At 49.2% G+C, this 20273-nt stretch overlaps 1 protein-coding gene across 1 annotated transcript in view; it reads right to left on the bottom strand.

Annotated features, from left to right (window-relative positions):
- Positions 1-8068: 8068 nt before the first annotated feature.
- Positions 8069-20273, bottom strand: part of OGDH (oxoglutarate (alpha-ketoglutarate) dehydrogenase (lipoamide)) — a 73270-nt gene continuing 61065 nt past the window's right edge. Inside the window, exons 17-24 of the mRNA XM_015417052.1 lie at positions 19416-19543; positions 19144-19322; positions 17313-17384; positions 16496-16618; positions 14398-14470; positions 12733-12896; positions 11368-11522; positions 8069-10041 (exon numbers count right to left, since the gene is read on the bottom strand). Of these exons, the coding sequence (XP_015272538.1) occupies positions 9921-10041; positions 11368-11522; positions 12733-12896; positions 14398-14470; positions 16496-16618; positions 17313-17384; positions 19144-19322; positions 19416-19543 (1015 nt within the window). The 3' untranslated portion in view covers positions 8069-9920. The remainder of the gene's footprint in view (positions 10042-11367; positions 11523-12732; positions 12897-14397; positions 14471-16495; positions 16619-17312; positions 17385-19143; positions 19323-19415; positions 19544-20273) is intronic.

Below are 20273 nucleotides of genomic sequence, written 5' to 3'. Positions count from 1 at the left end.
TCATCCAAGGGAAAACTCTATGGTTTTCCCTCGGATGGTCGTGGCCCCGCCCCCAGCATGCCCAGCGTGGTCACGTCACTTCCTGGTGACGTGGATGCAGCACACATGCGCACTCCAGGATCAACCCAGGAGTTCCCTGCTTCAGGACGAGGTACGACTTGGCAACCCTACAAGCAGCAATAGCACAGATAGAGCTGCAAACAGTTCCTGTTTTACCCTGTGGACACAACTGCCATTTTGTCATTAGTGATCAAGCATCTTAATGGGAGTGAAAGACAGTATAACGCAGGGGTCTCCAACATGGTTTCTGTGGCACCTGCCAGTGCCTTTCCTGGTGCCCACCAAGTGTTTTTAGAAAACGTTTGGGGCCAGGTGGGGCTTTTGCCTAGCAAGGCTTCTGATTGGCTGTACAGATTTTTAAAAAATGTTGCTTTGGTAGCAGCTGCCGCAAGAGCAGGAAGATCTTCACTGTGTGAATGAAGGCAAGCTGGGGTTGCCAACCCCTAGGTGGTAGCTGATCTCACGGTGATAGGGATCAATTCACCTCAATTCACTTGGAGAAAATGGCTGCTCTGGAACATGGATTCTGTGGCATTATAACCACTGATGCTTCTCCCCTCCTCAAACCCTGCCTTCTTCAGGTTCCACCCCCAGAATCTCCTGGTACTTCCCAACCCGGAGCTGGCAACCCAAAGGCAAGCTGCAGTAGCCATGGCGGCAGCTGTTTTGTGGCTGTACCCAGCAGGTGTGTCTGAATTCCAAAGGTGACCCCAGCAGACTTCAAAAGGCCGAGAACCCTGGCACAGTGCATGATTAAGGGGTTTCCCCCCTTTCCTACAGAATTTTGTCCTGCTATTAAACCTGTTTCTAAGAATGCCAGTCTCCAGGGGGAACAGAATAGGGAGGGGGGTTACTTCCTGCTGTATCCAGTCTTTATTTGCATGTAAGTGTCCCCCTCCCCCAGGAACATTCAGAGGTGGAAACCTAAGCTTGTAATAGTTTAATCCGTTCCGCCACCTCAGTTTTTTTGCTCCCAGACTGGAAACTGGGAATTTCTCAAGCTGCAGTCCCCTCACCAGCTTCCTTCCTGGCTGAGTCAGAATTTCAAGCCCTGTCATCCACACTAAGCTACATGGGCTGCCCACCACCCTGATGATGTAACCGTGCGGCAAAGGAAGCTTTGGCGGAGCCACTAAGAATCACTCATTCTTGGCCACGAAGGTGCTACTTGCTCAGTTCTTAATCATCCTTCCTAGAATCTCTCTCCCCCCCACCCCGAAAAGGAGCTCGCCTGGTAGAGTTTGCCCATTCGCCAGTATCCAGACACTTAGGTCAGGGAGTGGGCAAGACTTCAGCTTTGAGTATCTCTCCCCCCCCCTTTTGCCAGAGCTACAGGATGCAACAGCTGGAGCCAGCTACAAAACGGCTCAATGAGAGGGTGGAGCCAACAGCAAAATACCTTCCATGGGGCGGAGCCATATAGTGGGGTAGCTGACAGCAGAACGATGAATTCCCCTCTGCACACTTTGTGGATTCCAGCACGAAACTGGTCCCAGGAACTTTGTTCTGATTTTACAGGTGAGAAATGGTGAGGCCGAGCGATAAGTGATTATCCTCCACTACCCCCAGCAGGATTGGAATGACAATTAGCATCCTCATTTGTTACCTTACTGTAGGGGAGTGGGTTCCCTATGGACAACTAGACTGCTTGCTATAGAAACAGGCCAGCACTCACTGGGGTGGGAACATGGACTCTTAAAACAGTTTACAACAGAGTTTTTGGTTTTATTACAAATACAAATGGTTGATCCAACAAGCTGCCTTAAACCAGCTAGGTGGCCTCCTCCAGCCAGTCTGGTGTAGAGGTTAAGAGTGGCGGAGTCTAATCTGGAGAGCCGGGTTTGATTCCCTGCTCCTCCACATGAAACCAGCTGGGTGACCTTGGGTCAATCACAGTTCTCAGAGCTGTTCTCTCAAAAGCAGTTCTCTCAGAGTTCTCTCAGCTCCATCTGCCTCACAGGATGTCTGTTGTGGGGAGAGGAAGGGATTCCAGTCTGAGCCGCTCTAAGAGACTCTGGGTGAAGGGTGGGGTATAAATCCAGTCCTTTTTCTTCTCTCCTCCCCCTCCCCGTAAAAGTAGCAGCCATTTTCTCCCAATAACACTCATAACCCAAGATAGCTCAGCATGGAGAATTCCCAACATGGGATGCACGTTTATGTATATATTTTAAGGCAGTCTTAACAATTTTTCAGCCAAAAACATCTAATTTTTATCAGGAAGTTATCTATTTCTGCCCGTCCAGAAAAAAAAGGGTGAAGAGTCGAGGCAAATTTTTCTGAAGTACTTGCTTAGGTGGTAGGATAAAATGCATATAATCTGCCTCAAACATCACAAGGTACATCTAAACCCATGCTATATCCTTAGCATATGAAGCGGCCCTCAGCTGAGGGCATCCCAATAGGACTACAATGGTGTTCATACTTCACCAGACTCAGTAGAAATCATGTCAAGAATTCCTTGTCTTCTGTTTTCACATAAGACGGCTAGGTCTTTCACCTTTATACAGGTGAAAGTATACAGGTTAGTAATAATAATAATTACTGTATGGCATTGTGTGTAGAATAGCCAGGAGATCCTAAGGTTGTCTGGCAGCCAGAAGTTCTAGCTCTTTTAGCATTACAGGTCCTGTTGGAGTAGGGAGGCAGGGGTTCAAATCCCTACTCAGCCACAAAACTCACGGAACTAGCTGGAGCTTGTCTTATTCTGAATGAAGTCTTGACTGCTGTCCTCTTTTTCTAGAAGCACCAATCAAAGCAGCCCTCAACTCTTCCTGCCCTCAGCAGGACATTTCTCCCCTCAGTTGCCTCTGAAATAACATTGCCTGAGGGGAAGGAATTGGTCTGAAGCCCGATTCAAAGGTGATGCTGGTGGGACAGGACATACCTGTGTGTCTTTGTATGCACCTATTACCTTGCTTAAATTGGCCATTGGGCCACTATGTGGGCAACGTTGGCACCTCAGAGCTAGGGTTGCCAACCCCCAGTTGGGACCTGGAGATTTCTTGCTTTTCCAACTGATCTCCAGACTACAGAGATCAGTTCCCCTGGAGAAGATGGCTGCTCTGTGACGTTGTACTGTGCTGAGGCCCCTCCCCTCCCTAAGCCTCCTCAAACCTGCCCCTCCCCAGGCTCCATTCCCGAAATCTTCAGGTATTTCACAATCCAGAGCAGGCAACAATATACAGAGCCCAGAGGGGCACCAGGCTGGTGTGCAAATGCTGCATGCAAAACAGTCCAGCTTGGGGAAAGGAAAACAGCCCTTTTGGTCTTGCATGTTTAAGCCATACCTGACACACAAAGGGCCTTTTGGTACCATTTTATGGTACCAGTGTTGTAAAGCTCCAAAGCTGGCCACCTCTCGGCAGTACCCTTTGGGCCGATAATGTCTCACCTCTAGGCTAATATTTTGCTGCCATCTAGTGGTGTCTTTGACAAAACCCTAGCTTGTGTCTTAATAGTCTGGAGGAGCATTACCTTAAGATCTCTGGCATCTCATCTGCCCAGAAGCTCTTTGATTACAGAAAAGAGCTCTCAGGCAACTTGAAAGATTATGATGGGATATAAGGGAGCTGATCTTTTACATATATAAACCTCAAACCGTTTTAATTACTTCTGTGGGTCACAGAGTTGCCAGTTCTCGCTTGGAAAATACTGGGAGATGGGGGGGGGGGGACCCTGAGGACGGTGGGGTTTGAGGAGGAGAGGAACCTCAGCTGGGTACCATTCCACAAAGTCCACTCTCCAAAGCATCAATTTTCTTTAGGGGAACTGATCTTTATAGTCTGGAAATCAGCTGTAGCACTAGGAGATCTCTGGGGGGGGGGCCTGGAGGTTGGCAGCCCTTGAATGCTGCAAGTGTTCCTCCATAGATGGCAGAATTGCTGGTAAACGAATGTGTCCTGCCAGAGACATTTCCACCAGAAAGCAGCTACGGCTTGTGAATTCTTGATAGAGGTTTAGATGCAGCACGTCTGTGGATGAAGGTCTGTGGATGAGGGGCCACTACAAGGATATATATCTAGATTTGAATGGCCGAGCTTATGCCAGCAGAGGGTACCCTGGTAAAACCCACACAGAATGCAGTACAGTGCCTTAGTTCTAAGACTGCATGAATGATCAGGCAGATCTGAAATGTCCGGTTCTCTAGCTCTTTTTGTTCAATAGGCTGACAGATCCTGGCATGCCGACCAAAGGGGAATTCATGCTTACTTTCCCCCCAAACAACCCCCTCCGTCTACTTCTATCTTAAGTAGTAAAATTATTCATTTCTGTACTATTTGTCCTGCTAGTGAAATGGCAATTAAGTCTCAGCTGCTGTTTTGTTCCAGAACAGAGAACAAGATAATGACTTTCTTTCCCCCCTTGCGCATGTTCTCTCTCTCACACGGATTTTAAAAAGGGCACCCTGCTCGTTGTGAATAGACCCGTTTGAGAATCATCTGCCTTGTTTCATTGATTGCTACCAACTGGTTAATAACAACCTCTTCAATCTGTACAACAACCCTGTAAGTAAGGCCAGTGCTGTTACACTCTTATTGCAAGTATGGGGGATTCAGCTGAGACAATGATTTATCCACAGCCACAGGCAAAAAGGTCTTCCCAACTCCATGCTTATTTATTTATATAAATAAAATTGATAACAGCAAGGAGCCCTTCAAATGCGAACCTGCTAGTGTGATCATAGCTGGTGTCAGTAGAATCATTTGGTTCCAATTAGTTCACCTCCATTAGTGATGCCCAACAGGGTGCCCATGGGAGCCATGGCAACCACCAGTGTTTCCTGGTACCCACTTCCTTCTTCCCTAAAGCAAAGAGCCAATTATAGTTTACCTCCCTGGGGTAGGAGTTGCTTCATTAGCGTCCAGGAGAAGTCACCTTTGTGTCTGCAGGGAGTGTCCAGAAATACCTGCCTCCATTATAGGAGGGTGCACAGTTTGGAGTCTCCTGACGGCAGCCATTTTGTGACAGGTTGCACACATCCCACGGCAGCAGCAACTTGTGTTGACTGCTGCCTTTTCTCAAAATTCCAAAAAAGCGGAGCGAGGTCGGGGATCCCTGGTCTGCATCCTGGTCAGAACTGTACTGAGGATGGAATCACTAAAATATTAAAGATTTGCATCATACAGAAAAGGCGTCACAGACTTGCTCTCTATTCTTCTCTACAGATCTCCATCCAGGAGCTTCCTGTACAATTCAAAAACAGGCCATGGAAGAGAAGAAGAGATTGGATTTATTCCCCGCCCTTCACTACCCAAAGGTGTCTCACAGCGGCTTACAAACTCCTTTCCCTTCCCCTCCCCACAACAGACACCCTGCGAGGTAGGTGGGGCTGAGAGAGCTCTGACAGAAACTGCTCTTTTTCAAGAACAGCTCTTATCAGAACTACGGCTTGCCCAAGGTCATCCAGCCAGGTGCAAGTGGAGGGGCGGGGAAACAAACCCGGTTCTCCCAGATTAGAGTCTGCGCACTTAACCACTACACCAAAGACCAAACTGGAATTGGGGGGGACGGACGTCTGAGGATTCGCACTCCCTCTGCTCTGCTCTGATAGCTCCCCGAGATGAACAAAGCAGCATTACTTGACAAGCTGAGCTAGCACACATTTTCATTCCACTTACCTCCCTCCAGTCACATGTTCTTGATGAGGTTGTGGAATAATACAAGTATCAAAATATTTGCACAAAAGTGGGCCTTTGCAACCAATAATTAGGTAGGGTTACCAACCTCCAGGTGGGGCCTGGAGATCCCCTGGTATTACAATTGATCTCCAGACTAGAGATTGAATCCCGGGAGAAAATGGCTCCTTTGGAGGGTGAACGCTCTGGCATTGTACCGTGCTGAGACCCTCCCCCCCCCCCCCAATCTCCAGGTGTGTCCTAACTCAGTGCTGGCAACCCTAAGAGACCTCATAAATAGCTATGATTCTTGACTGAGAACTGCCATGAAACTGTTCCATCAATAGCAGTTTGCTTTGAGAGGCCACAAGGTTCGTGCTTTTCATATGTGAGACTCAGGCCCAAGCTGCATGTTGCACCCATGTGCCAGGTCACAGGTGCGCGACTGGACACACGCTCAGACATACATCAGGGGAATTCACCTTAAAGAGCACTCATTTGCTTGGCGCTGTAAGAGGGAGACGCTTTCCACCCCTTTTATCTGGGTCCTCCCCTGATGTATGTCTGCCTGCAAGCCCAGACGCGCACCCGTGCCCTGGCATGTGCCAGACCTTACCGTGTCATTAACACCCTCAGGAAAGCATCTTGACTAGCAGAAAATTGCAGTGAGTGGTCTAACCTTGGCAGACATGTTGGATGAGGCTGGAGGTTTCGCCCCTCCCCAGCAACCGGTATCTTCTTCCCTCTAATCCATGCAGTCTTACTACTCTTCAGCAGAGGTTGCGACAGCAGCAACTACCATCCAATTCACACTGTGTTGCATATTCTCTGGAGCCAGCACTCAAGCTAGGCCCTCCTGTCGTGAGGCCAAGCCATAACTGCATTGTACTAATTGCCACTGTACTTAACGGGTCAACTCCGGTAAGAACATCCCATGAAGGAGCTCTCAGCTCTCAAAGCCAGCCCCTTTCTAGGCTTGGCTGTTGCAAAGAAAGCCTTACATAAGAGTTGCCCTGCTTCTATCCAGCATCCCCCGTTTCACAGAAGCCAGATGCCCTGGAGGGTTCCCTTCCTAGCATATCCCCCGTTTCACAGAAGCCAGATGCCCTTCCTAGCATTCAGGGGTTTACTGCCTCTGGCTGTGGAGGTTCCCTTTAGTCATCATGGCACATAGCCACTCATGGGCCTCACCTCCTTTTAAAGCTATTATAGAGCTTGCAAAACATGGAATGTTATCCTAGATGCTTGTTAGCCAAAGGGCAGCGAGAGAGAAACAGAGAAGCAATTTCCTCAAGCATCCTGTGTTGGATGTGGACTGCCATAAGCAAGTCAGGCCAAATTAAGCTGCAGCGAAGAGGCTGGTGGTGGGGTGTGCTACCGTACTTACCTTGCAGTACGCTCTACTTTCTGGCAGTGAGAGCCAGTTTGGTTAGGAATGCGGACTCTAATCTGGGTGGGAGAGCCGGGTTTGATTCCCCACGCCTCCACATGCAGCTGCTGGTACTCTCACGGGTAGTTCTCAGGAGAGCTCTCTCAGCCCCACTATTCTGGGGTGGGGAGGGGAGGGGAAAGGAAATTGTAAGCTGCTCTAAGACTCCTTCAGGTAGTGAAGGGTGGGGTATATAAAGCCAATTCCCTCTTCTCGAGTCAATTCTCTGTATAGAATTTCTAAATGTAAGTACATTTGCAACCAAAGTCCATGCCCTTCTGAAAGAACTCATAGTCAACGCACATACTTTGGGATATGACTGAGCATCTGGATCTCCAGAGACCCCAGAGAGGCAGCAACCCCCCCTTTTCACTCTTGAGGATAAAGCTGCAGAACCAGCTCGCAAGGCTCCATCACCACGGGCAATTAAAGGGACTTCTGACACCCTTGGTGGTGATGCTGTCTGGAGAAGGATGGCATACTTACTGTGAACTACCTGGCCGAGTTGTCACAAGCACAGGCCCTGCTCAAGCCGTTTTCACGATATATTTCCACAGTAGTGTGTTAAGCTGCGAGCTGAACAAAACCTCAAGGGAACTGAGTAAGCCGGACACACCTGGCCAGAGGATCAGGCTTTATTGTTTCAGCCAGACACATCTCAGTTGGAACGTGTTTGGGAACCAAAATAAATAAGTCTGCATGTGAGTTTGCGGAGAGCCCCCCACCCACCCCCGGGCAGTAGGCTAGCTCAGGACAGGCACTTTCCCTCTCACACTGGCCACTGGGGCTTTGGCAAAGCCTAGAGACACCAGGGTTCTTCCTCAGCAAAGCTGAAGAAAAAAACACCAGTACCCACTTGGGAGTCACCGATAAAACCCCAGTTTACAACAGCCGACCCCTCTTCCGGTGGGCATCACTTTTCAAGTGTGCTGTTCCCTCTGCTGAAACAGCACAGATCCATATATTCTAGAAAAATCTTTATTCACAAGATGGCACACACTTTTTGTATGGCTGGCAGCACACACAGGAGAAAGCTAGGGGGACAGGAGGAACCGGTACTTCTCCCATTAATACCTGGAAGCTGGGCAGATAGAGAGCTGGACCTTTTAGATTTTTTTTTTGGAAGAGAGACAAGGCTCCGATATGAGCAAGGAGCACGTACAGGCCTCGTTCGGAAGCTCGGGAGACGGACACAGAACAGACGCAGGCTTGTGGAGGAGGAGGGCACCTCTGGGTGTGCTGTGCTGTCGAGGGAAGGTGGGCTCCAGTGGGGGTGGGAACCCATCTCGAGTCACTGCTGCGGCCGTCCGTGCCCACCGCATTGGGCCAGCTGTTCAGCACAAAGGAAAGAACCCAAGTGCAGTCTCAGGTTGCTACCCAAAGATTCCCAAGTGACTCCTGTGATTAGAAGCCATTACCAGTGACAGGAAAGAGAAGCCAGGTACTGTGTCTGTCCCTGGCATAAAAGCCAAAATGTCTGGGACCGTTGTTGCTTTTCAGCCTGTGGATTGGGGTGTGTGTGTGTGAGTATGCTGGACAGCAACACATCGGCACTGCTAAGGTCAGGAAACCTGTTCTGGTGGGCATATGAGCAATCATGCAGAAACACTAACCCTCATTAGGGTCAAAACCCTGAACATTTGGTGTTGAGACACAACCTACTTGGAACCTTGGTCAGAAAAATGGCCAGGGGGGAAAATGTGCAACCAGATCATGAATTATAAAATAATTTTTTTAAAGCTACCCTTTCTTAAGTGATGCAACAAAATGTAGTCAAATAAGGCTGTCGCTCGTGATGTGGAATTACAGTCAAGGACAGAGACAGATCTAAGTGTCTAAGTTTCCTTGCAGATTACGTTGATTGGTGGACAAACTGGGTGAATTTTCACAATTGTGAAGGACAGCATTACCTAGCCAACAGCATTGGAGAATGGCAGCTAAGCAGACTCAAAGGCCCTTTTTAGGTATGGCTGTTATGACCGTCAGCAGATTCCGAGGCAAGCGGTGATGCTGTAGGATCTACAAAGGGATGCAGCTTCTATAAAACGAGAAACCAGATCAGTGCCTGGTGAGGACAGTCCATCATTTTCATCTGAGGAAGTAAAGAATCCTTTGAAGAAGGATGCCTGGATTTGAAGTGCACGTGTTCAGTAACTTTCTCTAAGGGCAAGGCCAGGCCATGGAAGACAGGGGAGGTGACTGAGGGTGCTATTCCAGGATCTTCAGTGGTGCTTAAAGGAAGGGAATTGTGCCCCCCCCCCTCCAGTTCAATTCCTGTGCTGCTCTGGAAGTATTTGACCAGGCAACAGGAATGCGAAGAACATACCTCTTGCCCTTCAAAGCTGGGCATGTGTTCGCGTTTGGGATTCAAAAGCAATGTCTGCTTCCAGCATAATTTTCAGGCTGGAAATGAGGCGTGATTTCCCTGGAACTGTCAGTCTCAGAGAGAAAGTCATTGGGAAGGCAAGTGCCAGTCCTTCCAAGACCCTCAGTTCTGAAGGAGTGGAGGTGGCTGATGGGGACTGGGTTGGAGGGGTGGGGAGGGGATTGGAAAGGATGCTAAAATTGTGCTGGAGTGACACTACATTGTTCCTAAGGTCTGAGCTTGTGTAAGTACCGGGAAGGAAACGCCAGCATCCTGGAGAAGGGTGATTTAAGAGGCAGTTCCTCCGGAGCAAAACAAGAAGTTAATAACAGGGGCCTTAAGTTAGGATTGCAAGGTCTATAGTTAAGGACACAGAAAGGAGGTGAGCGGACAAACACACACGCACGCACGCACACACGGCGTGTGCCGCTGAACCATTTCCAAGTGTGATCTAAGACAAGCCCTTGAAGGAGTCGAGGTTGAAGGCAGTCTCCAAGAAGCGCTGCAGTTCGGTCAGGTGATTCTTTTTGTTGCCTGTGGCTGGTGCAGCGGCAGGTTCACGTCCAGCGTACCTAAAAGTGGAGGGGGGGGGAGCAGAGGTTCAGGCTTTGATCCGGGGCCAGCCCAAGACCTTCTGGTCCTTGAGGCGGGAGTTTCAAATGACGCCTGCTAAAACAAAGAAGCATCTGGCCACTTGTGGGCTGGAATCTGCCACCCCACCCTGCTCCGTGGCAAAGCCAGTTCCACTGCAGATTTGTGCTCTTTGGGGCTAATCTCCGGCTGGAGGCACAGCAGGGCTAACATACACAAGCCAGAAGAGGAGCAAGACTCGAGTCCAATGGCACCTTAAAGGCCAAAAAGATTTCCCAGGGTATAAGTCAACGCTCCTGTCCGGGGTCGGCGCAGGACACGCCTCACAGCTACCCCCTCTGGTGTCTTTCAGAAGGTCACACCCTGGGAAACCTTCTTGATTGAAGGTGCCGCCGGACTTGGCTCTTACTCTTCTACGGCAGACCAACACGGCTGCCTGCCTGGAGAGATCACCTGACTTTGGGGTCTCTCTCTCAAAAATTTACCCTCCCTTCTGCCAGGGGTTAAGAAGCTGAGCTGCAGACCAGAAGGTCTGTAGTTCAGCAGTCCGAGACCCGAGTGCCGCGTGACAGAGTGAGCTCCCGTCTCTGGCCCCAGCTCCTGCCAACCCAGCAAAGTAAGCAATTGCAAGTAGATAAATAGGTACCACTTCGGTGGGAAGGTAACCGCGTTCCGTGCGCCTCGGCGTTTAGTCATGCCGGCCACATGGCCACGGAAACGTCTTCGGGCAGTTCTGGCTCTTCGGCTTGGAAATGGAGATGAGCACTGCCCCCTAGAGTCGGATTCGACTGGCTTTTGAGCAAGGGAAACCTTTACCTTTAACTTTATGCCAGGGGGGCTGGCCCTGCTATCCAACTAGGAATGCAAACTTGCTGTGACGCAACAAGAGCTGCCTGTCCATGCAGTGCTGAACTGACAAACTCAGACCTTGACTGACTACTGTCATGCTGAGTGAGAGAGGCAGGGCACCCCTCCTATTATTATGAATCACGCCCGTCACCCACCCTTCCTCCAAGGAGCTCAGCGTGCAGCTTGTGGAATTTCCCCACTGGCACCTTGTGAGGCAGATGGGATACGGAGGGCCTGTTCCAAGGTCACTGAGCGGTCTTTGTGGCTGAGCAGTTCCCCAAGAGTCAAACACCCCCAAGAAAACAGAGAGAGCTTCTCGGCACCATGCCAATGAGCCACCGCTGAGCAGCGGCTGAGCACCAAGCAGAGGTATGCCGGCCCACAGTCTAGGTCTTCCCTAGAGCGAGGCAGGCACAACGAGGCCCCCGCCCACTGACCACTGGGAGGGAGGAGCTTACCACACTGGCTTTGCACGGTCAATGGTTGTGCGGAGTCTAGGCTTCACGTAGTCATAATATCCTTGGTTTTTGTGCTCCTCCTGACACCAGACCAGGTCGGCATTTGGGTATTTATGGAATTCTTTCAGTAGGAGGTCGAAAGGGAATGGAGAGAGCTACAAGCAATGGAGAAGACCCTTGGTTAAATAGCAACCGGCCCTGGGAACAGCAGACACCAGACAGATAAACTGCAGTGGGGAAGAATGCTAACTTTTGGTCCTTAAAATTGTGCTAGAAGAAGAAGAAGAGATTGGATTTGTACCCCGCCCTTCACTACCCGAAGGTGTCTCAGAGCGGCTTACAAACTCCTTTCCCTTCCCCTCCCCACAACAGCCACCCTGTGAGGTAGGTGGGGCTGAGAGAGCTCTGACAGAAACTGCTCTTTTTCAAGAACAGCTGTGCCAGAATTATGGCTTGCCCAAGGTCAACCAGCCAGGTGCAAGTGGAGGAGTGGGGAATCAAACCCGGTTCTCCCAGATTAGAGTCCACGCACTTAACCACTACACCAAAGTGGGAAACAGGGAAGTGGTTTTTTACCCAAGTGAAAAGCTTACACATTCTAGAAGAAATATTGTGTTCCCAGCATTATGATGCGATTTGGAAGCTAAGGCACCCAACTGCAAAACTGTAAGGAGGGTGGGATTGTTGTTCAGGGGTTGAACACAAGATCTGCACACAAGCGGTCCCTGCTTCAAGTCCCTGGTATCGAGGACCTCGGGGTAGCAGGCGTTCTGCCTACCTGGAGAGCTGCTGTCAGAGCAGATAATGCTGAACCAGATGGACAAACGGCCTGACTAGGTCTGAGCCCCCTTCAAAGCCCCAAAGAGGTTTTGAGTCTGCATGGCAGGAATCCTATTCCTCTGCAAGCAAAGGTGAATGGCAAGCCTTTGACATGCCTGCTTCATGTAAGAAAAAGGATGCTGGCAGACCTGCAAAGATTAACGGGGATTGTTCATAGGTGCAAAAATCTCTGCTGACTTCAGTCCCCAGCATTCTTTGAAGTGCTGCTCAGCACAATCAGGGCCCTGATTGCTAACAGAACTGCAGAACGTACAAGTGGTTCCACCTCAATCTGTGCAGTTCAGCCAAAGTGCTAAAATATTCCCTGAGGTGCCTCCACGGTCAGCCCAGACAAGCAATGGGAAGGGTTAGTCTTGGTTTGCATAGCTGTAAGGAGTCCGGAATAACAGTTCGAAATCTGGTGGAAGATTCCTTCTAAAAACCTCTTCTGGTTCAAAACCTTGGATCAGAAACACTGACGTTCTGGAGGAAGGTTCTATTACACACACATACAGCAAGAGTGTTGGGCCACAGAAATAATTCTACCTGCTCCACCCTTGTAATTGCCACATCGGTTTCCATCTGCCGGGACTTGCGCTCTCGAGTAAGGTCATAATAGACTTTGCCAGTGCAAAAGAGAACTCTCTTGACCCCCTCCGGATTCTGGGCTGCAGAGCCGCTCTCCGGGATGATGCGCTGGAAATGTGTGCCTGCGGGGGAGCACAGGTTAGGGTTAATGCAGATGCTGCTTTTTCAAAAAAAGGACAGCAGATCTTGGCTCACACACTTCCTCAAGGCCGTAACAGTCGCACAAGCGACATGACTGAGGGTTTTTTTAAAAAACCCCAAACACCAATACTGATGCAAGATCTAAGCAGCCTTTCAAATAAACCCTGAGGGAACAGTTGGTGTCCCCCTTGAGGCCAGCAGTCCACCCCACCCCCCCACCCCCAGCCACAGAGAAGTAGCAGATCACTGGTTTGTGAGCTTCAGAGAGCGTTTCTGGTCAGAATCAAAGGGCTGCAAGAATGAACTTCCCCAAAACATTCTGCCCTGCTGGAGGGGGAACTACGCAGAGGGACTGATCCCCTGCCTCTTCCTTCCTTCCTTCCTTGGAGGAGACACACCCAGGTCTGAGCTATGCAAGCACTACAACCGCTTCCTGTGCATGCCACCCCTTGCAGGGCAAGCCAAACATCCCACTATTCAGACCAGTGTCCAGTACAAAGGAGTATGATGTCTGACTTTTATGCATGTGGCACTTCCTAAAACACAAACGTCGCTGGGCTGTTTAGCATAGAAAAAAGGTGAGTAAGGGGAGACATGAAAGAGGCCTGTAAAGTTATGCGTGGTGTGGAAGACAGTGGACAGGGGGCAGCTATTCTCCCTCTCTTATAATACTGTAAGTCATCCACGGAAGCTGAAAGGTGGTGGGAGGTTCAGGGCGAACAAAAGGAACTACTTCTTCACACCGTACATAGTTAAATTGTGGAACTCACTGGTACGTGGCGACGGCCTCCAACTTGCAAGGCTTTAAAAGGGGAGTGGACAAATTCACGGAGGACGGGGCTATCCGAGGCTACTGGCCATGATGGATATCAGCTCCCTCCAGTACCAGAGGCAGGATGCCTCTTTGTGGCAGTTGCTGGGGAGCGCAGATGGGGGGTGGGGATGCTGTTGCAGCCATCCTGCTCATGGGCTCCCTAGAAGCAGCTGATCGGCCCCAGTGTGAACACCATGCTGGACTAGATGGGCCTTTCCTCTGACCCAACAGGGCTCTTTTTACGTTTCCATTAGTGTCAGTTCAGTTCCCCACCCTCCTATATTCTTCCAGCAAGGTGAGACAGAAAGCAGGGTGAAGTCTTTCGCACTGTATTACACAGAGGTGGAGAAAGAAGATCCTTACAAGACAACCGTTTCGGGAACATGTTTTGCCCTACTATGTTTCTAGCTACCACATAAGTAGCATGGAGGATGGGAAATTGGGAGGTGGGGAGACCTGTTAAAATTTGGAAGTCAGTCAGCTAACTTGCTGTCTTATGGCATCAGGGGGAAAAAAGCTGAACGTTCCCAACTGGGTGAGCTCCTGCCAAAGGGTCCAGCTGCCCCCCCCCCCCCAAAATCAAGGACGCTGTTTGCAACCCTGACGATCAAGTCACGTATCGCCCTCCCGGCAGCCGAGTACGAACTTCCTCCCCAAGGTTTCCATACCTGGCAGCATCTCATCAAAGCTGGACCGAGCTTCAGGGTGACGCAACAGTGACTTTGGAGTGAAGACAATCAGCTAAATATAAAAAAAGAAGTAAAAATAAATACAGCCAGCATTGCACACCACAAGGGATGGAAACAGTTTCTGCGTAAGTGCTGAATCACTGAGACTCATGACTCAACAAGGCCCAATCAAAGTCACCACAAGGGCTTCATTTTAAGCAGACAGAATCTGACCCAGGGCACTGCCTATTCAGAAACATGCCTCACACCCAGTGCTCCCTCTAAGCTGAGTTAGTGTGAGCTAGCTCACAGTTTTTTAGCCTCCAGCTCACACATTTTTGTTTTAACTCCGGAAGAATGGCTCCAGAGCAAGCTAATTTATGCAGTAGCCGAATCGCTCACTCACAACTTTAATGCCCGTAGCTCACAAAGTAGAACTTTTGCTCACTAGACTCCACAGCTTAGAGGGAGCTTTGCTCACACCTGAACATTATGGGTGTGTGTGTGTGTGAAATCGGCTAATATTTGTAAATATAGGTAAGGTCAAGTCACAATTATTTTACTAGAAGTAATTGCGTCATTCATACTGAATGACCTATGAACCTGTCCATCAGTTGCTCTTTTTAAGACGCCCCCTGCCTTTGGAGGTGGCTTCTCAACACCAGGGCCTTTCTCCCTGGAGGCATCCCAGTTATGGAACTCCCGCTCCAAGCCGACAGAGCAGCCAGTATCATCACCGTCTTTCAGCCACCCAGCAAAGTCCATTTTGTTTGCTTAATCTTTTAGTGGAAATTAGTATTAATCTGCTCTTAGCAGCTATGTACATATTTTCTTTTCAGGCTGCAATACTAGCTTATTCAATTTATTTTATACTCTCTCAACATGCTTGAAAGTCAAAGACCTAAATGACAGAAAGGCAGGAGAAATATCTTTTAAATGACAAAAGAAAAAACAACAACGAAAGGCTAAAAGAAAAAAAGGAGAAATATACAGGGCTAACCCAATTGCAGAAACAATCCAAATATTCCTTTCAGATGGTAAATTGGGGGTGTGTGTGTGCCAATGAAACAGCACATGATTCCAGCGGTGCACCTTAGGTTTCTTTATGACACTGAGATTATTTTAGGGTGAAAAATCTTGGGGCTCGTGCATGCCTGTGTCAAATCTGAGGTTTGCACCCTTTGCAGTGTTGCTCAGAACACTGGGCTGCTAAGCAGGACAGCCAATGTTTTTGAGCCAGGCCTGTCCGTAGAAGGCTCTATGTGAGGAACCCTTGGGCAGAGGAGAGCACAGCTAGCGTGTAAGTCAGGGGGAGGCTTTCGTTCAGGTAGTCAGGAAATCCTCAATCCGCTGACCTGGCAGCTGGACTTGGCACGGCCTGGCCTCTCTCCAAGAAGTACATGGTTCAGTTGCTGACTTGGCCTTTCCAAAGGAACTGCACACGTAGGAGCCGCACTCATATTTACCAAAGGGAGCAGCTCAAGGCGTGCAGCTTGGAGAGGAAGTCATGATTCCATCCACGGGTGTTTAACAATCGGAAATGGAACCCCTACTGGACGGGATGCTCTGAAGGATGAATTAAGAGCCCTTGCGAAATGATCGGTAGTTTCTGTGTACTGCAATGCCAACTAAAACATTGCTTCTGTCTCCGGGTTGTGTTCTGTGTTTGTGTTCTACGTTTTTAAAAGAAGATTCTTGATTTACAAATATACAAACTGCATTCAGAAATATACAGTCATCTGATTCCCATGAGGACAGAGAAATAAAAACCGCGAATATAAAAAGTACTGGGTATATTAAGCGCAGGGTAAAATCTCTTGCTGAACATTATGTAATCTGTACATTTGATTCCAGCCACTGATGAATGGATACCATTGTCCCCCCCCCCCAAAATACAGCAGTTTTGTGTGGTGCACGGACACAACGGAACGTCAGGGAGGAAACGAGGGCCGGCATGTTCAGACTCATTTCCTCCTCTGGATTGTTGCTCTCAGCCCGGCTTTGGCCCTTAATTACAGCTGCAAGGCTGCAGTGGGCAGGGGGAGGGGTAAGGAGGACGCGCCCATTCTGTGCCGAGGAAGTCGTTCTTCATACTGACCGGCTTCCGGAAGGGGAGAAGTAGCTGCCTCCGCACAACATGGAAAAAATTTGCTGGAGTAGAGCAGTTCACAACAATCCAGTTACAGTCGTACAGCTGGCGCACATCAAAGTCATCTAGTTTCTGCAGAAGGGGAGGCAGGCAGTTTCAAAACAACCGGAAAAGAGGCATGCAGATGTACGGAGCCAAAGCATCAAAAGCAAACAGCCCAAAACTGCCCCATAAAAATCAGTGGTACGGTACAGCGTTGTGCCACATGCTTCCTTGACTGCTGCCAGAGGGTCAAACCATAGCCCGACTACAGTCTTCCCTCACTGAGAACCTCTCTGAGAGTGCTGGCTACGGCTTCTCTCCTGCTTTGCAGCCATTCCACGTGTTACTGTTTCATTTGATGAGAATGCTTCCAGAAACCCTCTCTCAGTGTTTCTCAGGAACAAGTCAAGGCCCTGCACAAACTGAGGGGAGGGGGACCAATTTGGGAGTCCCCTCTCATCTTCCCTTCAAGGATCCTATCAAGGGCTCAAACAAACCAGTTCCCACCAACCCACTCTTAATCTTTCCAGTAATTTACTACCAATTGCTCTCAACATCCTGTGCCTCCTGGAACAGGCTTTTTTTGTTTGTTTTCCTACCCCCTTTTGGTTAACTTTACAGAGTCATATTTTTCTGCATTCCTGGGGAATCCAAGTATGTAAAAATCCCATTCTTGTTTGTTGGTCTTCTACCTTTCCTCATAGCCAGACATTTTTAATATTTAGAGGAATGACAGGACACTGAAAAGAGGCAGAGAGCCCTTCCTCACAGCTACACAACTCACCGGGTAGACATCTGGATCATCGTTGCACATCTGCAGGAATCGCTCGGGTCGGGCAGATGAATGTTCAGGGCCCTGCAAACAAATAAGACTGTTCAAGGATCTGAAGTAGTTTTTTTCCCTTAACTAAACAGTACAGCACACCAAGTCAGAAGTATTTAGGAGTCAGCATTTTCAGGAACAAAATTGTGGCACTTGGCTCCCATATACTAGGATATAATAGTCCAGTAAATGCTAACCCCAAATTTAAATAACGCAACTCAGAACTTGCCCATGGAGTCCTGAACCCCAAAGTCTTTCGTTCCTCCTCGCTTCCTGATTGGCTACACTCAAACCTGCAATGGAAGTAGGTATGCTCCCTACCCCCAAAGAAACGTGAGCCGGTGTGGTGCAGTGGTTACAGCAGCTGACCAGCATCTGGGTCATCCAGATTCAAATCACTTCTCCGCCATGGAAGCTCACTGGATGCCCTTGGGACAGTCACACACACTCAGCCTAACTTACCTCACAGGATTGTTGTGAAGATAAAATGGAAGCGAGGAGAACAATGTAAGCTGCTTTGGGACCCCAGTGGGGGAAAGGGGGGGGGGTTAAATGAAGTAGTTAAATAAAGTAAAGGGGGAGCGGTCACATGTGCCAGATAACGCGGGGGGAAGCGAGGCTATTTGCTCCATAGTAATTTGACCCGCCACTGCGTGATCAGACGCAATGGCGTGTGAATTGGGTTTTTTTCTTCGCTGCGTGTTTCCGGTGCGCTTCAACGAGGGATCACTGATGCAATGGGAGCACGCTGGAGCGATCACACAGGGAAGTCCGTCTGCGGCCTGTCGCAAACCCGTTTGATACTGCACTTTCCCCAGTATTTTTTAACTCTGCTTCTTCGGCGGAGCGAAACGGGTTGCCGACGGGTGCGGGACACTTGCCAGATATTCTCGTATGATCATGCCCTTAAAATCCGCCCAGCATTCGTGCCTATCGCACGGCTAATTCTGCGTGTGATCGGGACCGGGGTTATCATCTACTCCAAGCCTATCCAGATGAATCAAAATCCAAAAAAACTACATACTTATCTGCAGCTGCCCTGGATGCCATAAAACAAGCAGGGACTGAGGAGAAGACCTGTTTTAAGGGCCTGGGACACCCCAGTTGAAGTCCAAACACTTTCAGGCAGAATTTCACAGCCATAAAGGACTATAAACTTGTTTTTTAGGGAGAACTGTGATTCCGAAGGGTCTGCATTCTGTACTAAATTCACCATTCTGCACACTTCTTCCATGATCCTGCACCACCTCAACAGGCACACAGCCCTCCAGTGAGGAAAGTCAGCACTAGTCGGCAGGGTGGGCTTTCACTGTTATGGAGCACATGTGCTTGGGGCACTGTCAGGGTTTGACAGGGGGACAGCTGAGAAACAAATCTGCATTCCCACAAGAAGCAGACTGGCAGAAGTTATTCGGTTTTCCAGAATATGCAAGTGAAAGACATTTCTTTGCACTATTAAGTACACACAGCTCTGATTGTGAAGATCAAGGGTGCACAGCAAATATATTTCTCCACTTGGATCACTGACATAGAACGTCCCTCGGGAATACAGGGGCTGGTCGTCCATGAATGACGGAGACTCCAGTACTTCCATTCAGCAATTTCAACACAAAGTCCAGATGTTACCGCAAAACACAATTCTGGCAGGGTTCTTGGTTGCCCAAGTCCCAGCCTCTCAGATGGCCTTTTAAAACTCCCAAGTTAGAAGCAGATTTTACACATTCTGTTCCTTAGGCTATGCACCCCTGTACCAGCAAGGCCCAACGGAAAAGAAGAACAACGGTGTCCTTACCATGCCTTCCATGCCGTGAGGAAGCAGCAGCACAATGCCATTTTGTCTCACCCACTTGGCCTGCCCAGAGCAGATGAACTGGTCAATAATGCACTGAGCTGTATTGTGGAAGTCACCAAACTGGGCTTCCCACAGAACCAAAGCGTTAGGGCTGGCCATAGCAAAGCCCAGCTCAAATCCTGCAAAGACAACAAATTAGAACATGGGCTCTTTCTGGAACGGTATCAGAGAGTAATCACCTTAATATCTGCAGGGAATGGCAACGTACTCACCGAGGACTCCATACTCTGAGAGGGAGCTATTGCAGACTGTGTAGGGAGCCTGGTTTGGCCACAGGTGGTTCATGGGGATACATGTCCGCTTGTCTACATTCTGATCATGCAAGACGTGGTGCCGGTGACTGGAAGAGTAATGACAGCAGTAAAATGTCACCCGAGGGCTAGGCAGTGGAATTGGTCACAACCATCTTCCAGATAAATCTTCAAAAGTTACTAACCCATTAAGAAAAACAACCTTTACTAGCCCTGTCTGTCCACAAATACTTGCATAAGGTAGTTACAAGATGAAAACAATAAATTCTCTTTCTTCTTGCAATAGCTTGGCTAACATGCAGACAACTGTCGCTTGTCACAGGAGATCAAATAAGGGGCTGTTACAAGCCTGGGTTAGAACAAGCACATGTGCTCCTTGATCCTGTGCTGAGTTAGGTGTGCCTAATATCAGTGAGATCAGAGGGCTTCCATGCCCCGAATCCTGCACGGGAATGCAAATTTAATACATTTACACTATGGTGATCAAGACGTCATTGTCAGCAGCTTTAGAATGCCATCTCCTTAAGTACTAGCAGCAGACCAAGATACACTGGTACTTTGAAATGTCATGTAAGCTTGTACATTTTTGGCCCGTGTACAGGGCCGGCTCCAGGTTTTTTTTGTACACTAGGCGAGGCTACCTTCTGGAGCCCCCCCCGGGTGTGCCTGCCAATTATGGGGTTGCCAACCTCCAGGCAGGGCCTGGAGAGAAGGAAGACTTTCCTCTGTGCAAACTCTGCACTCCCTTGGAAAGTGGCACTACTGTCCAGTTACAAAGCTCAGCAGTTGCCCTCGCCAACTGGGGGGGGGGGGGATTGC

The sequence above is a fragment of the Gekko japonicus genome, unplaced genomic scaffold (assembly GCF_001447785.1).
Source record: "Gekko japonicus isolate JY-2015 unplaced genomic scaffold, Gekko_japonicus_V1.1 scaffold709, whole genome shotgun sequence".
NCBI lineage: Eukaryota > Metazoa > Chordata > Lepidosauria > Squamata > Gekkonidae > Gekko > Gekko japonicus.
The sequence above is the reverse complement of the archived record's forward strand: the minus strand, read 5'-3'. Positions and strand labels throughout refer to the sequence as shown.